The following is a 17,443-nucleotide window of genomic DNA, read 5'->3' on the forward strand; positions in this document are numbered from 1 at the left end:
TACAAAGAGCCCATTTTGTAATTCTAGCATCTTTTTGGGTTAACACAAAGGTTAACAGGCATCAAAGGTAAATATCAATTCAATAGCCACATACTCCAAAGTTACCTCTTTTCTTAGCTGCTTCTCCTTGCCTCTTGATGCACAAGTGCAAAGCCTTTCCCCAAATTTTGAGTCACTCTTTGTCCCTGATAATCAGCTCAGTTCCCCAATGCTTACTCTATGTGCATAGCAAAATTGGGCATGTTTCTCAGCACTTAGTAACAATGACCTCATGCCTCTCTTATATATTTATCTCCTTACTAACAAGTTTAATATTTTCACTACTTTTTACCTTTTAAAGTGAGGAAAAGACTTTCCATAAAGACACTTCAAACTAATAAACTACAATGGTTGTGGACATGGTAACCGGATACAATTGCTCATCCCCAGCACCTCCTGAATTCAATCAAAGCGACTCCACTTTTACCTGTTTTAAAATACTTAACCAGTATTCCTTAAATACTGGTTAAAGGGATAATTATATTAAATTAAAAAAAAAAACCTCAATAATTTTGACTAAGTAACCCTTGAAAGTTCCTTCCCATTTTGCCAACGTAGGAAGGGAAAATCATACACCTAAGATAGAAAAAGAAAAATGGTTCATGGTGTGATTTAATTGCTTTTATTAGTTCTTTTAGGATGAGGCTAAAAATGGCTTAAAGTTCAAAAGTTGATTCTTTATATTACCAATAGGAAAACGATTTGAAAAGACATAAAACTAAATGTCTTTTTTCCGGCCCTTGAGCAAATTTACTGTTGTCCCTTATCATGAACTTTTACTCTAAGGCTGGCACATGAAGCAATTGAATGGCACCTCCTGTGCCATAAACAAAAATTTATGGTTGAAATAAGTTGCTGTCAGTTTCTGCTCTCCCTTTCCTACTTCTTACCTAATATTTCCCTTATGATGAAATATTCACATGAAAATAGATGTTCTGGGCAATTTTATTATGAGCTCCAAACAAACAGGAAAAATGACACACTGGCCTGTATCGATTAAAGATGCTCCCACGGGACAAGAAACCAAGAAACAGTGTTGACTAGATTAAATTTTTTATGAAGTGGGGAAAAATGATCCTTTGTTTTAGTGATACTGAAAGATAAAGGCACTCCTCTGTGGTGATGTTATGTAAAAAGGTAGGAACTTATTCCAGTGAGTATGTTTTTATGTGATTGTGTGTATGTGACAGACGAGTGTTTTAATTACAATTTTCAGTGGGGGAGGGGGGGAGGAGGGAAGAACTTCTTTTCCAAAAAGATTTTTTAAATATGTGTTTTGATTCATTTTAGAGAGAGAGGAAGGGAGAGAGAGAGGAAGAGAGAGAAAAGTCGATGTGAGAGTGAAACATCAATCACCTGCCTCCTGCATGCCCCCTAGTGGGGATTGAGCCTGCAACCTGGGCATGTCTTCTGACCTGGAATCAAACTGGCAACCTTTTGCTGCATGAGCCAATGCTCAACCAACTGAGCCACACCAGCCAGCACTGTACAAGTATATTTTTTAAAAATGTAAATTACTAAACAGGTGGTTTTATTGCCCTAATACTTCTTTTATGGCCCTTAACACATCCTGCCTCACATTATGTTGCAAGATATATTCTTGCCTCTCCTAGAGTAGTGGTTGTTGGAGGGTAGTGATCACATCTTTTTTCTTTGTCCCCTTTCCCCTTTCTAGTGTCTAACATAAGAAAGATGCTTCAATAAGTGTTGCAGAAATGACTTAATACTTTGATCAATGAAGCCCATAACATTTTATGATGGTCTATCATTAATAATAAATTATGATGGGGATAGAAATAGGCCACCTTGCTATCACTGTTATGCACAGGATGTGCATGAGGCCAGAACAACTTGAGGATTGCCTGAAGTAACACAATTAGATTCGGGGCTTTGTGTGGTGGGAAGACAGGTTTACAGAGAGAAGAATATCCTATTATCACCACAGCATTTGGGGCTGAACAGACATCACTTGGTGGCTTTCTCTTTCTTTTTGTAGCTATCTTCAAGAATTGTATGGTAGGAAGTCTAGATGTGAGTGTACAAATTTCTATAGAAGCACATTGCTATTTTTGTAAGTACTTCTGTCCAGTCTTGAGTCTGGAGTATAAAAATGACAACAATGTGAAGAGTAAATTCATGTGTGTTTAGTTGGTGATGCAAAATGGAGAGAATTGATTCTGGCTCTAATTGAGCACCTTGAAGACTTTAACAAAAGGCTTGCTCTTTAGACATTAAAATGTCTTAGATTCCTCTGTATTTATGAAAGATACATATTAGGATGTCAACATTGACAGGTCTCTTTAGGTTTATTTATTAGCTTTTTGGGTGTGTAACCATAATTTTAAAAAGTGCCCTATTCTAAATCTTTGATATTGTTCCTGTCACTTCTTTCTCAGAGCCTCCAAATGGCTTCTCATAGAACAGAGTGGAAGCCAAAATCCTTACAAGACCCCCCAGGACCTGCACCCCACCACCTCTCTGATCTCACCTCCTCTCTTTCTTCCATGCGAACTCCATCCAGCCACACTGGCCTCAGTGCTTCCCTGAAACACATCAAGCAGGCCTCTCACCTTAGGCCTTGTTATTTCCTTCCTGGGAATGCTCTCCCTCACTATTTTCACACGGCTATTTCCTACTTCCCTTCAGGTCTCTGCTCATATATCAAATCGTCAGTGAAGTTTCCCCTTAACACCTTTTATAAAACAGTAACTCATCCCACTCAACTCCCACACACACACCTGGGACTCCCTTGTCCACTCACCCTGCTTTATTTTTCTCATGGCATATACCACCATGCGACATGCTGTATATTTACTGGCTTATTTATGGAATATAAGCTCTGTAGGGTGGAGCCTTTGTTACGTTTCACTGCTTAGTTCCTGATGTAGAGAAGATCAGCAATAAATACTGAATGACTACATGAAATTTACATGATTCTTCCAAGTTCACTTCTAATCCCATCTCCTTCAGGGAAGTCTTTCCAGTGTGAGTGGAATGGGGATTACCATGCTCTTTAACTACAGCCAGAAATTTTAATCTTCCCAGGAATACCTTAGTCATATGAAAGGTAAAAACAAAATTACTGTATCTGGTGGTTCTATTTGGCACTCAACATATATGTAGTGTTTCTAACTATTAACAGATGGATCCAGGAGTGGCTAGATGGCTTGCCCCAAGCCACAGAGCCATGCAGCCTTAGATCTAGAATAAATATGAACTTTTCTGATTCAGTCTCTTGTTCTGATGAGTGCCAATATTCTTTCAAGACTTGCCAATAACAAACAAAACCAGGCTAATTTTGCCCTCAGTCACTTTTGTCTGCTTTATTAGACAAGAATCACTATATGCCTGTGACCTGGGAAGTTGAGGGGATATATCACTGGATAACAATCAAAACACATGAATCTAATCCAGGAGGGTTCTTTTTTCTTTGACCTTGGTCAGGTCATCTTACCTCTCCCATCCTCCATTTTCTCATTTATAAAATGAGGACTAATAACATCTACTCAACCTAGTTTACAGGGCTGTGGTAAGAATCTAATATAGTGTGTTTAAAGTGTTTAAGAAATGACAGAGTGATGAGTGAGATGCATTTTCACAACTATTATTAGGATTCTGAATTTGGGGCAATATCTTCATTTTAGTTTCTTGTGGAATAAGCTCTTGTGATGGGCCATCAAATGTGAGGGACAAGGAAATAAACTCTTTGGCACACTGTGGCCTGATATTTAACTGTTTAAATGGATGAGCTTGCACACTGATGGAACTGTGTTCATTCAATCTCTGTAGTTTGGATGATGAAATTTAAACTGTAGATGCCAGTATAAAGGAGTAGAAGGTTGGAATATCAACCTCTTGTTTTCTTACTTCTGTTGTCAAATTATTTGATCTTATTTCGCTTCTGAAAGTGTCTGTCAGTATCCTAAATATTGCTATAATCTTTTAAATAAAACTATAACATTTCAAAGAAAAAGGAAACAAGGAATTCATTTATTTTCCTTTTTAAAATACTGTCTAGCTATTCATTCAGCAGCAAAGACCCTTGCAAGACAAAAGGTAAAAGAACTTAATAAATGTCTGCACTGAAAAGAGAGGAGTTAAATGGCGGAAGGATTATCGTGTAAGTTCATAGGGAGAATCTAGGCAGGCAAACACAGGTACGGAGATATCTCTGGAAGTTGGCACTTTTACTTTCCTCTTAGAAGCATTTTATTTACATTTTTCTGTTTAAAATATTTCTGGAGATGACAAAGAGTTTTTAATAAATAAAATTGAAGAGGATATAAATAACTGCATTATCCAAAGGCTTTCTTTTTGATGACTGAAAAATGTTAACTTTTCTGTTTTCTGCTTTTGTTAAAATTGAACTAATTAGACTATAAGCATTTTAGGTACAGAAAAATTTTTTTAAGTACCCCAAGAAGCTGATATAATGCTACCATGGGATTATTGGTCACTGGATATTCTATATAAACAAAAGTTTGTGATAGAAAATTCTTAAGTTCTAATTTATGAAAGTACCAATGGTATTTTTAATTTTTTTAGAAACAAAAGTTGATATATAGCAAATTATTGTCACCATTCAACAACATGAACACAACAAGAGTAACTTTGGAATACACCAAAGAAACAAATCCCTAAAACTAGTATGGTCTTGGATGGAAATTCTGGAAGTTTCAGACCCAGTATATTTTCCCTTTTTTAAAAATATCAATTTACTTTTAATTAAGTATGGAGCTTTGTAATAGAATGAAAGAAAGGGGAAAGGGAAGAAAAATGCAGTCTTAAACAGCATTTAAGATAAGTGACCTGTAGTCTGAATTTATCTTTTTGCAATTTACTATTGATTTTTGGAAATAACAGTATGATAATTGTGACTATTGATCTAGTACAATTTGATGGTCTCAGAGGAAGGAGCAAAGTATAAAATTGGAGGCCTTTGCTATGAGTCATTCTTTATTGAAAACACCATTATGGCAATTAATGAAAGAGTTAACACATTCCTTTTTGGATAATGAACATTTGAGGGCAATTGTTTATTACTGCAACTGCACACAGTGAGCTGAGCTAAGTGCCAATAGAACAGGAGTTTTTTTTCTGAATCACTTAGAAGTAATTCCTTTCTTTATTTTGGCTTTCTAGTGTCCTGTTTAGGGTAAGTAGGTATATGGAAGTGGGAAAAGGTATTTCTAATGCAACCAAGATTGGAAACCTTTAGAAGACTAGTTTACTGTGGAGAATGCCAGGTGTCCCAAAGGTCAGGAATATAGGCTAAGCTTATTTTTAAACTATATATCAGTTATAGTTTTTAAAAATACTCAGAATATTTTGTTCAATCTCCAGATACCTATGTAAGTGATGTTATTGTAAATATACATGATATCCAAAAAGTCTGAAAGTATATAGGGAATTATATATAGACAAAGATGCTAATTGACTGTACCTTTGCTATGCCCTAAGCCACGCCCACCAGCCAATCAGAGTGACTATATGCAAATTAACCCAACAAGATGGCGGCCGGCAGCCACGGAGCTGGAGCAAGCAGGAGGCTTGGTTGCCCGGGTGATGGAGGAAGCCAACCTTCCCACCAGCCCTGAGCCAGCTGAGGCCTCCGCTCATGGCAACAAAGTTTCAATTATAGAAGACAAATAAATCCCAGATACCTGCTTCCAGCCAGCCTCCACTGGGAGCTTGGGTGGCTGGGGGTTGTGGCCAGCCTGCAAACAGCCATCAGCCCCTCACCCAGGCTGGCCACACCCTCATGGGGTGAGGGTCCCCACTAGGGGGCTTAGCCAGCCTGAAAATGGCCCTCCGCCTCTCACCCAGACTGGCCAGGCACCCCAGCAGTACCCCCCAGCCTGAAGGGGCTGTGGCCAGCCTGCAAACAGCCATCAGCCCCTCACCCAGGCTGGCCAGGCACTCCTATATAATAAAAGGATAATATGCAAATTGACTCTAACAGCATAATGACTGGGAATGACTGGTCACTATGACACACACTGACCACCAGGGGGCAGATGCTCAATGCAGGAGCTCCCCCTGGTGGTCAGTGTGCTCCACAGGGGGAGCTCTGCTCAGCCACAAGCCAGGCTGACGGCTGCCAGTACAGCAGTGGTGGTGGGAGCCTCTTCTGCCTCCTCAACAGTGCTAAGGATGTCCAACTGCAGCTTAGGCCTGCACCCCACTGGCAAGTAGACATCTCCTGAGGGCTCCCGGGCTGTCAGAGAGATGTCTGATTGCCAGCTTGAGCCCGATCCCCCAGGGAGCGGGCCTAAGCCAGCAGGTGGTCATCCCCTGAGGGGTCCCAGACTGGGAGAGGGCACAGGCTGGGCTGAGGGACCCCCCCAAGTGCACAAATTTTTGTGCACTGGGCCTCTAGTATATATATATATCAGTGATGGCGAACCTATGACACACGTGTCAGAGGTGACACGCTCATTTTTTTGTTGATTTTTCTTTGTTAAATGGCATTTAAATATATAAAATAAATATCAAAAATATAAATCTTTGTTTTACTATGGTTGCAAATATCAAAAAATTTCTATATGTGACACGGCACCAGAGTTAAGTTAGGGTTTTTCAAAATGCTGACACACCGAGCTCAAAAGGTTCGCCATCACTGATATATATCATCATCATCATCTTCACCTGAGGATATGTTAAAAAACAACAACAAAAACTTGATTTCAGAGAGAAAGAAAAGGAGAAAAAGTGAGAGAGAGAAACATCAATATGAGAAAGAAACCTTAATAGGTTGCCTCCCATATATGCCCCAACTGGGAATAAAACTCATTCAACCTAGGTGTGTGCCCTGATTGGGAATTGTACCTGCAACTTTTTGGTGTACAAGATAATGCTCCAATCAACTGGCCAAGGCTAGTAAATAATGTATTTATCATGCTATTTCCTGATAAGCAAGGTGATAGAATCCATTTCTTAAATACTTTATTGAGGGTGATTACTCTTTCCTGCTTCATAGACAGGATGGCTCTTCAAATGAATCAAGATAACTCCAGGTTATTAAATACTAATACTAGTCATAACAACTATCCTATCTAATAAAGAGGGAATATGCTAATTGACCCTCATGTCATTGCAAAGATGGCAGCACCCATAGCCAATAAGGAGGGAATATGCTAATTGACTGCCCCACCTCAAAGATGGCAGCACCCATAGCCACAAGATGGCTGGCAGGGGAGGGCAGTTGTGGGTGATCAGGCCTGCACGGAGAGCAGTTAGGGGCGACCGGGCCGACGGGAGCAGTTAGCAGTTTCCGTGCTTTTGTGGGGAGAAAGCAAGATCAAGAGCAGCTTGCTCTTTCAGAGAATTCAAAGTCCATTCATCTAAAGATGTGACCATTACCATTTTGGCTTCCTCACTGTGCCTTGGATGGCCCACAGGGATCGGGCCTAAACTGGCAGTCGGACAACCCCTGAGGTGTCCCAGATTGGAGAGGGTGCAGGCTGGCCTGAGGGACACCCCACCACCCCCCGCCCAGTGCATAAATTTCATGCACCGGGCCTCTAGTATATATATAAAAGCCTAAGTGACCATTATGACTGAATGACCAGAACGACCGATTGACCAGTCACTATGATGTGCACTGACCACCAGGGGGCAGATTCTCAATGCAGGAGCTGCCCCTTCATGGTCAGTGCACTCCCACAGCCAACCTCCCATGGCTGGCCAACTGCCCGCAGTCCCTCTCCCTGGCTGGCCAGCCCCCATGGGCCACTGGTGCTGAACCATTTGTAGATTGCCTGCTTCTGAATTGGGGTTTTGTATGTAGCAGAGTAGCTCCCTTTCTGCAATCTATTGAAAGTCAGCCCTCGACACAAGGGTTTGTCTCACTCCCATCCTCTCCCTTCCCTGGGGGTCGCCTGCCCACCACGGTGGTGGTACGGCAATGAGGGAAGGAGGAGGGGGGAAGGTGGGGAACCACATTGTGGCGGGGCAGCATTGGAGTCTGGTGTTTATTCCTTTTGTGCCCTGTCTGGTGACCGTTGCCTCCTTTCCCAACCCTGCAGGGGCCTTTGGGCCCAGAACTGGGACAGGAAACCATGGGTGGGTGGCGGTGGACTCGGCCCCTTTCCCAGGGGGTATGAGGGCCAGCTCCCTCCTCAGAATCAGCAGCCAACCTCCTGCAATCCCTCTCCCTGCGGCCAACCTCCCATGGTTCCTTCCTCCCCCCTTCCCCCCCCAGGAATTCGTGCACTGGGCCTCTAGTATGGTAATAATAATAGTAACAAGCAGCAGCAGCAGCAATAGCAGGAAGCTCAGGCCAAAGTGGAAAATTACGTTTCTAGAGGCTCCTGTTCTCCACTGTGTGACCTTAAAATGAGAATCATTTCTCAAGCTTCTAAGACACCAGAGCATGGAGGCACAGTGCATACACAAGTAAGCTACCACGTTAGTGGTGGCCTTTGGGGGTTTAAATCGTATTCTTGTGACCCCAGGAAGCTGACCAGGGAGAAAAGGGAGAAAAGAAGTACAGGATATTTATCTCTATGTTTTGGAAATGCTTTTGATCAGCAGAGCTGGAACAAGTTTCTGTGCTTTTGTGGGAACTACAAATGTTCCAGGGGAGGAAGCAAGATCAAGAGCAGCTTGCTCTTTCAGGGACTTCAAAGCCCATTCATCTAAAGATGTGGCCATTACCATTCTGGCTTCCTCACTGTGCCTTGGATGGCCCTGAACTTTTCAAGAGGAGAGCCTTGCTGGGTCGGCGCCAGCTTGAACAGATTCCTTGGAGTGCAGTGTCCCAGAAAATCTGCCCTTCCTGGCCTGTGCTCTGGGGTTACAGTCCCATACCAGGAGTGATCCTTGTACCTACTGGACTACCCATCTGCCTCTCTCCCAGGTGTGGAGAACTGTACATGTAAAACAAGGCTGGGCCATCTTTACCAGGCTCAGGTCTTCCCTGATCTCAGTAGTCTGTCTCTTTGCTGGTACCAAGTGCCAAGTGATGAGTGTGAAAATGAATAAGAATAAGAATAAGAATAAGAATAAGAATAAGAATAAGAATAAGAATAAGAATAAGAATAAGAATAAGAATAAGAATAAGAATAAGAGAAAGAAAAAGAAGAAGAAGAAGAAGAGGAATAAGACGGAGAAGGAGAAGAAGAAGAGACAAGCAAGGAACTAAATGAACAAAAACAATGTAAGAGCTGTGTGTTCCATTACCCAATCCTATTATGAGCACCAGTCTAGCAGTAACAAGAAGTTGTCCTTTTGGGGGAGGTTGGGGGTTAATGGGGGGGATGAGGACACATTTGTAATACCTTAACTAATAAATAAAAAAAAAAGAAGTTGTCCTTTTGTCTGTAAGTCAAGCCATTGGAGTAAGATTGGTACAGTGAGTCTAGATTTCTTCTAGGCATAAGATACACAACTTTTTCTAATCCAAAACAAAAACAAAAACTGAAACAGAACTCAAAGACCCTCATGCTGAAGCCCCCCTAATCCTGCTCCGGTGCCCGATGCTGTTAAAGCTCCATGCTGCAGACCTACATCTTGTTTCCTGTTAGGTCCTCAGGTCTAAAAATATCTATGGAATGAATGACTAAATCAGGACCTTGATGGTTTGGTCTGTCACCAATTATGTGATCTTGATAAATTTTCTATTGTCAAATTCTCAATTTCTCCATTATTGAGCGTTTTAGCCAAACCCTGCAAATCACTCAGAGGAATGTCATAAATGTTAATCCCAAGATACGGGAATTCTGGGACATATCTTGGAGCACCTCTGGCAGTATGTTCAGTAAGTGGGAACTCTTTCTTTTGAATTGGATCTACTCTGGTTACCACATCACCCTGACAGCTGAGTTGACTTTTATGTGCTTCCGTAGTGAAGATAATAATACTGACATTCTGAATTTCCCCCTCTGTCAAGTGAGGAGTAGGGGCAAGTTCATCTTTGAGGAAGGCCTTTTGTAACTCTATAATTTTGTTCTATTCCACTTTCTGGAACTGGTCTCAGAACAAAATGTGAGAGAAATTATACTGTACTGTGAACATACAAAATGACAGTGATATTGCATTTCTTTAAATGTTTTACATCCTTTTCTGTTTCCTCTGCGTTTAACTGTCTTGAGTAGTTTAAGCTTTCCTTATACATAATGAACTCATGAAATTTTATTCAAAGCAAGTTCGAAAAGTCACATGACACCAAACAATTCTCATTTAAATATTTACTTTAGAATTCTGAATGACATGGCTCTTTCAGATGAAAAACAAGTACTAATAAAAAATGCTTTGAAACTTTTATTTAAATACCTAATATTTATATTCTATGGCTCAGCTTTCAAAGTATGGGTGTTTATGAACCACCAGAGTTCCAAATAATTGAAAAAGTGGCCCAGGAGCATTAAAGGGAGAATAAATTAAAAGGAGCACAAAAAGAAACATATTTCAAACCTACTGATTGATCATCTTTCATTCTTTTAACAAACATTCCATTACTATCTTGTGTGTGTCAGAAACTATGGTAGTAGTTTGGGATCACAGTCCTCTACTTCCTAGGCTCCTTGTGTATGTACGAAAGCAACACTGGATTCAGTGCCTTGGAGTTCAGTCTTGGCCTCTGCCACTAGCCTGATGATGGATGACCTTGGGCAAGTCACTTTCAGTTTTGGGGCTTCTTCTATAAAACAGTAATAGATAAGAGATTCGGCACTAATGCTGTTTGATTTTAAATTTATCTCTCTCAAATACAATGATAGCACATAACTAAAAGACAGTGTTTAGGTTAAAAAACACACACAAAGTAAGTCATTCCAGAAATTCTAGAAGTCATATACATTTCTATTACAAAATTCATCTATATAATAAAAGCCTAAGTGACCATTACGGCAGAATGATTGGTCTCTATGATGCGCACTGACCACCAGGGGGCAGATCCTCAATGCATGAGCTGACCCCTGGTGGTCAGTGCACTCCCACGGGGGAGCCCGCTCAGCCAGAAGCTAGGCTCACGGCTGGTGAACACAGCAGCACTACCGAGTGGTGGCAGCAAGTGCAGCAGGCCGGGATGAGTGCAAGTGGCGTGGTGCCTGGTCCCGATTTGGGCTCCTCCCTGGCCACCTGCCACTTGTTGCACTGATACATCCCCTGAGGGGTCCTGGACTGTGAGAGGGTGCAGACTAGGCTGAGGATCCCCGCCCCCCCGCCATGAACGAATTTTGTGCACTCGGCCTCTAGTTTGTTAATAAAACACATACATTAAATTTCCACAAAAAAGAATAATATTATAAATCTATTTATTGTTTTTTCTCATTCCTTATTTATTCAGGAAACATTTACATAATACCCACTCTGTCCCAGAAATTGTGTTGGGTGTTTGAGAACAGAGATGAAACATTCCCTGCCGTAAGAAAAGCTCACAATTTAGAAATGGAGATAGAGAAGGAAATATGAGTGCTATTCATAATCGACAAATATTTGCCGAGTGCCCATTATACTTGGGATACATCAGTGAAGAAAACTGATAATGATCCTTTTTTTATGGAGTTTATATTCAAGCATGAAGATCAACTCATACAGAATAAACATGAAAATTATAAATGATGTGGTATGAGAAAAGGAGAAAAAAATCATGGTGTTAAAAAAGTAGAGCAGGTTAAAGGGTAATGGGGCACCTATGGTGGGGGTTGGTTCAGTACATCGCAGTTTTAAGAAGGTTGCCAGGCGGGCCTCATTGGGAAGCTAACATTTATGTAAAGGCTTGAAGGGAGTAAGGGAATTAATTAGCCATCGGAGGTATCTGGGGAAAGACATTAGGAGCAAAGAGAACTGTCAGTGAAAAATCCCTAAGTTTGGAAACAAGGGTGCTGGAATGAAATGAGAGGGGTGGGGGGAGTAAAAGGAGGTGACAGAAGAGTAGTAAGAGTCAGGGAGGGGGCAGATCAGATAGGGCCTTGTAGGACATTTTAATGTACACATTTAGATAATTTAGCATCTTGGTATCCTCCCATAGTAATGCATTTACTTGTCTAATCCTCATATTTACCTGGTGGCTGAACTAAATTCCCTCTCTTTTCTGTAGTTTCAATGTTTCTTTTTCATTTTTATTTATTGATTTGAGAAACCTTGGAGTATTATTGGGATGATGCTCTAACCAACTGAGCTACCCAGTCAGGGCCTAAATCTGTTTTCCACCCTTCTACTCTCTTCTGAGTTGGTGAATGACTGGTAATGCCAGACAAATTGAGAAAACTGAAATACCACTTCCTGGTCAGGTCTGCACAGCAAACCAAATTGTAGAATCAAAGTCAGTTATTAAACAAAGTAGACCAAAACAAAACAAACAAACAAACACACAAAACCAACTTTTTAAAAATCCAAATAATGGCCTTATTTCTCTATTTTTCTTTAACATTTTAGACTCAAACAGTCAGGGAATGAAGAGAAATATTTTGGTTACATAAAACACCTTCCAAAGGCTCCCTGAAATTTAAGAGTTCCCTTTCTATGAGCTTTTGATGAGTAGATATATTTGCATGCTCAGGAGTAAGGAATGAACTAGAATAACAAAATTAATTGATGCACATGGTGAATAAAGATAAGTGATTACTCCAAGGTAGTCAGAAAGGGAAAGAAGGATGCTTATCTTATTCATCCTTAAGAATTAAGTGCATTGTAGATATGATTTATAGATACCTGAGAGTTCATTTATATTTAGGGTAAAGATATCCTTTTTTACTGACTCTATGGTTCATTCTTATTTTCTGGAGATGTCAGTGGGAACTTACCTGTTACTCTGAGATAGAAACAAATGTGGGAATACAGAGCACAGAAAAGGTTTTCATCTTTACCATCTACAAAAGTCACTCTAATATTAAGAGACGGTATCTGTCAGATGGGTAGGAAGGAATATTGACATAATTGATTTCTGCTACTTTTGGCTCCCTCTGGGTAAAATGAAGAAAAGATATGCAAGAATGAAGGCTGGTCATTTTTGTAATTGTCTTCAAGGCTGGTTTAGGGATTAGAATTCTAAAATAGGAAATAATAGTCATGGTATCCTCTCTTAGTATTACCAGTAATTTTTCAGACCATTTGACTTCTGAGTGATCACCTAGAAGGGAGATCTGAGAATTGCCTCTTGCTCCAATGATGGTATGGTTTGAGCATATACACTTTCCTGTCTTAAATGATAAATTAATTGAAACAGACTGTGCAGACTAGAATGATACCTCAGTGCCATGGGACATTATTAGCAATTTAGGCAAATTGAAAGCATTTTATCATTGTAATATTTTTGACATAAAAATCTTTTGTGCCCACTAATATTACATACCATTTAATCGTTTAGAATTAAGCTATAGTCCCCAGAACCAGTACTTTAATGCACTAATATTACTTGCATCTTAGTAGAGAATGGTACCCTAAAGATTTTGTGCTTCTTATATGTTAGTTATGCATAAAAATGCAATGTTATGTTTAGAAATATTTAGACATAAACAGAGAGGCAGCAAAACCCACTTTAAATACACTTTTGCATGTTCACTACTGTATCAGAATGACTTCCATCAGTCTTCAACTTGCTTATACTCAGGCTCCCAGAAAAAAGTTTCATTTCATAACATAATTTAAGAAAAGCCACAATTCTGAATGCCGACAAGGAAATGTTTCTATATAGCAGGAGAAATAACCTCAAATGCCTGGACATCTCCATCGCCTGAGTAACTTTCCCTCATCCCCCTTCACTCACCCCCTGCCCGCCCCCAACTTGACTCTGGGAAAAGAGTGTGTGTTTCTCTCACCTACACTGAAAGTTATGAGGTTCTTTTGCTCAAATCACCCACAAGGAAGCCTTGGAAGTTCATGTTCCTTAGGGAGCTGTCAGTTCTGCTCAGGAAGATTAAATGCCCTGATCCGGGTTGTCACATTTTACAGCGAACAACAAGCAAGAGAGTGAATGTAGCATAGCCCACATCCATCCGGCAGCTTCCACAATCAGCCCTGCCTAGGGGGCCTTTCGATGCCACATAGGGTACCAGCCAAGACATTCACTAAACAATAAGAAAGAACATCAAAGAGCCATTGTATTGCATCTCACCATGTCTGTTTAACAGTTTAAACCCTTGCTGTGGATGGGAAACCATTTCTGGGTGGATGTATCTGCCTCCTGCTGGACATCCCTGCTTGCACCCTAGAAGATGAGGCAAGGCTCCTTGCTTACCTGTGAAGTTGATTTTCAGCAAGTAATCCTTGTACAGCTTCTTCCCGTCCAGGATCTTCATAGCGTCGCACAGCTTGGTGGTGTTGGGACAGAGGGTGCGTTGCATTTTGTGCAGCGCGTGGGCCATGGCGTAGACCGCGTTCACCACAAACATGATCTTGGATTCCTGCTCGTAGTTGCTGCTGTCGATGGCCAGGTGCTTGTCGCAGGGGCGCCGGTGGTTGCGCTTGTTCTGGAGGCTGCACTGGAACTTCTGCTCCCAGAAGTCCCGGAACCAGGGGTTGCGGTGGTTGTTGTAGGGGTTGAGGCTCTGGAAATAGCGATCAAATGGGCGGACCCGCTGCGAGGCCAGCTCCAGGGTGATGGCGCCGTAGGCCACGTGCTCGCTGCCCTTGACGATGCTCTCCTGCGCGCCCCAGCCGTCGCTGGCCACCCAGGTGAAGGAGGCGTTGGCGCGGCTGGCGGCGGCGATGAGCTCCCGCGAGTCGTCCCCCCGCATGAAGAGGACCACGACGCGCGCGTTGGGCTTCTGCAGCAGCTCGCGGATCACGCTGTCGTAGGACTTGCGGATGTTGGAGCGCCCCACCTTCTCGGCCGTGGCGATGCAGATGTTGCGCAGGCGGGCTTCCTGCTCGAAGGCCTCGATCCCCGTCTCCCCGTAGTCGCCCTCCGAGGCCACGGTGGACACGTAGGTCCAGTTGAAGAAACGCAGGATCTCGGCCATGGCTTTGGCCTGGTAGAAGTCCGGGGGCACGGTCCTGGCGAAGTAGTCGTAGCGGGATTTGTCGCTGAGTTTGGCGCTGGTGGAGGCGTAGCTGATCTGAGGGATCTGGAAGAGCCTGAGCAGGTTTGCCACCTGGAGGAGGGAGCCAGGGGAAGCAGGTGGTTTAGAAACCCAGGGACAGAAAAAAACAGATAGTACCAGGCTCTTTACCCAGCGCCTGTGTCCCCTCCAGAAGACTGAACTTTTCCCGAAGCTTTGCCAGAGCGCTTCTGGATACTGCATTTTGGATATGAGGGAGCAGGTTCCAAACAGGTAGTGTATGATTTGGGAAAGGACATAGTAGAAAAATGAGGGTACACCGCCTTCTCCCCCCCCCCCCCCCCCAGACTTTATGCTCGACCCTGGACTAGGATTACTCTTGTTCAGGTGTCCTCAGCGTGTTTGTTTGAAATGTGTGGGGTTCTCTTAAAACTCGGTCAAACAATGAGCTACAGTGAGCTACAGTGACTCGGCCAAATTCAGTTTTTAGACAGTTTGGCTGCAGCCTGGATGTTGTCGAATTCTCACTTCCCCCTCTTTTGCTAAAAACGGCAGTTTCTGAAAGAGCCTAATTTGGGAACTGTATGCCACATGGACAGTTCAAATTAGACATTTATTATCTAGGTTAAGTAAAAAAAAAAAAAATCAATTCTATTTGGTCCACCCCAAATTTTAGGCATATACTTTTCTAAACTTCTGAAGAACTTGACCAGTATTTTCTTTTGAAACACTTCTTTCTATTTGAACAATGTGAAAGGAAAGCATACAAATGTTATCATTATAGTATTTTGGTTATAAAGCAAATACAGAAACATTGAGGACCTTGCCAAGAAGGAACCATCTCTTTCAAAATGTTTAAAACTTATTCTGAATGAAGGATTTAAATTTCTTATCATTCACCTATCAATAATGTTTCACTATTTTTATTTATTATAGAATAAAAAAGGAAAGTGAAGTTAGCTTATCAAGAAGCATTTTATGCATAGAGTATTTGCATAAATATATTTTTAAAATATCTACAGAGAATATATATATATATATATATATATATATATATATATATATATATTGTAACAAGTTTGTTTTTATTTTTCCTGGCTACCCCACATATTCTGAACACATCTATCTCTATACTGACTTTAGTTACATTACATAATATACAAAGTGGACTTTAATCAGAAACCACATTAAATATTCCTATATACTTTATAGAGTATTTTCAAATTTTCCTTCTAGAAATTATGGTTTCGGGTTGATATTTGTCATGTAGGAAGCACAGCTTGAAATAGGCAGCTGTTAGCAAAAAGCACAAAAAAAGTGAAACAGCAGACCTCTGAGTCCTGCTTAATCATCGGAGTCCTGGCAGGTTCACACACAGCCACACAGCATGTTCTTGGAGATCGGGACTGCTATACAGCCAATACTTCCGATATAGCCCGGAGCTACCACAAATGTTTTCTGTATCTTTTCAAATCTGGGTACCTCTTACTTAACTACAGATAGAACAGTTAGAAAATCTGGTACTTAGCATGCAGTATAATGCACATTTAAGAACCAACTATTTCTTGCATTTTTGCATTTGGTAAAGACTTTAAAAAACATTTTAGGATTCCATTGTGTATATGTACACAATGGAATACTATGCTGCGGTAAAAAAAAAGGAACTCTTGCCTTTTGCAACAGCATGGATGGAACTGGAGAGCATTATGCTAAGTGAAATAAGCCAGTCAGAGAAAGATAAATACCACATGATCTCACTCATTTGTGGATTATAGAGAACAACATAGACTGATGAAAAGGGACAGACTCAAAGACTGAGAAACAGCAATCAGGCTATCAATCCCCAGAAGGAAAGTAGGGGAGGGCGGGGGTAAGGGGAAGAGATCAACCGAAGGACTTGTATACATGTATATAAGCCATACCAATGGACATGGACAACAGGGGGATGGGAGCATGAGTGTGTGTGGGGGGGAGGTTGGGGGTTAATGGGGGGGATGAGGACACATTTGTAATACCTTAACTAATAATAATTAAAAAAAAAAAAGAAAATAAACTGATACCATATCAATATAAATTAAAAAAAAAAAACATTTTAGGAGATGAGTGAAATTGGGGGAATAGAAGTCAGTGCATGGGTGGGTGGATGAAGACTAGTATAACATTTATTTCTTCTTGCCTCAGGATCAGGAGACCCTGGCCTATAGTGATTCATTTAGACATAGGAACGTGGCTTGTTTTCTCAGCCTGATTGAGATGACTGAGATGGCACTGAGCCAGTACTGTCAATACCTCCACACAGAGTACCTGGCTTACTTTGGGTTTATGTACTACTGTGTCGGAATGGTGATAAGAGTCTGTGCAGAGGCTTTGCTTGATTATGGAGTTCCTGGTTAGCACTGGAGAGGCCATCTCGTCTTGATGCTACAGTTTCTCATCTTCAAGCTATATTCATCAGGACT

At 41.4% G+C, this 17,443-nt stretch overlaps 1 protein-coding gene across 2 annotated transcripts in view; it reads right to left on the reverse strand.

Annotated features, from left to right (window-relative positions):
* Positions 1-17,443, reverse strand: part of GRM3 (glutamate metabotropic receptor 3) — a 194,977-nt gene that overhangs the window by 50,497 nt on the left and 127,037 nt on the right. For both annotated transcript variants that reach the window (XM_036328330.1, XM_036328329.1), the window contains exon 3: positions 14,222-15,077. In XM_036328330.1, coding sequence (XP_036184223.1) covers positions 14,222-15,077 — 856 coding nt within the window. The remainder of the gene's footprint in view (positions 1-14,221; positions 15,078-17,443) is intronic.

The sequence above is a fragment of the Myotis myotis genome, unplaced genomic scaffold (assembly GCF_014108235.1).
Source record: "Myotis myotis isolate mMyoMyo1 unplaced genomic scaffold, mMyoMyo1.p scaffold_m19_p_11, whole genome shotgun sequence".
Classification (NCBI taxonomy): Eukaryota; Metazoa; Chordata; class Mammalia; order Chiroptera; family Vespertilionidae; genus Myotis; species Myotis myotis.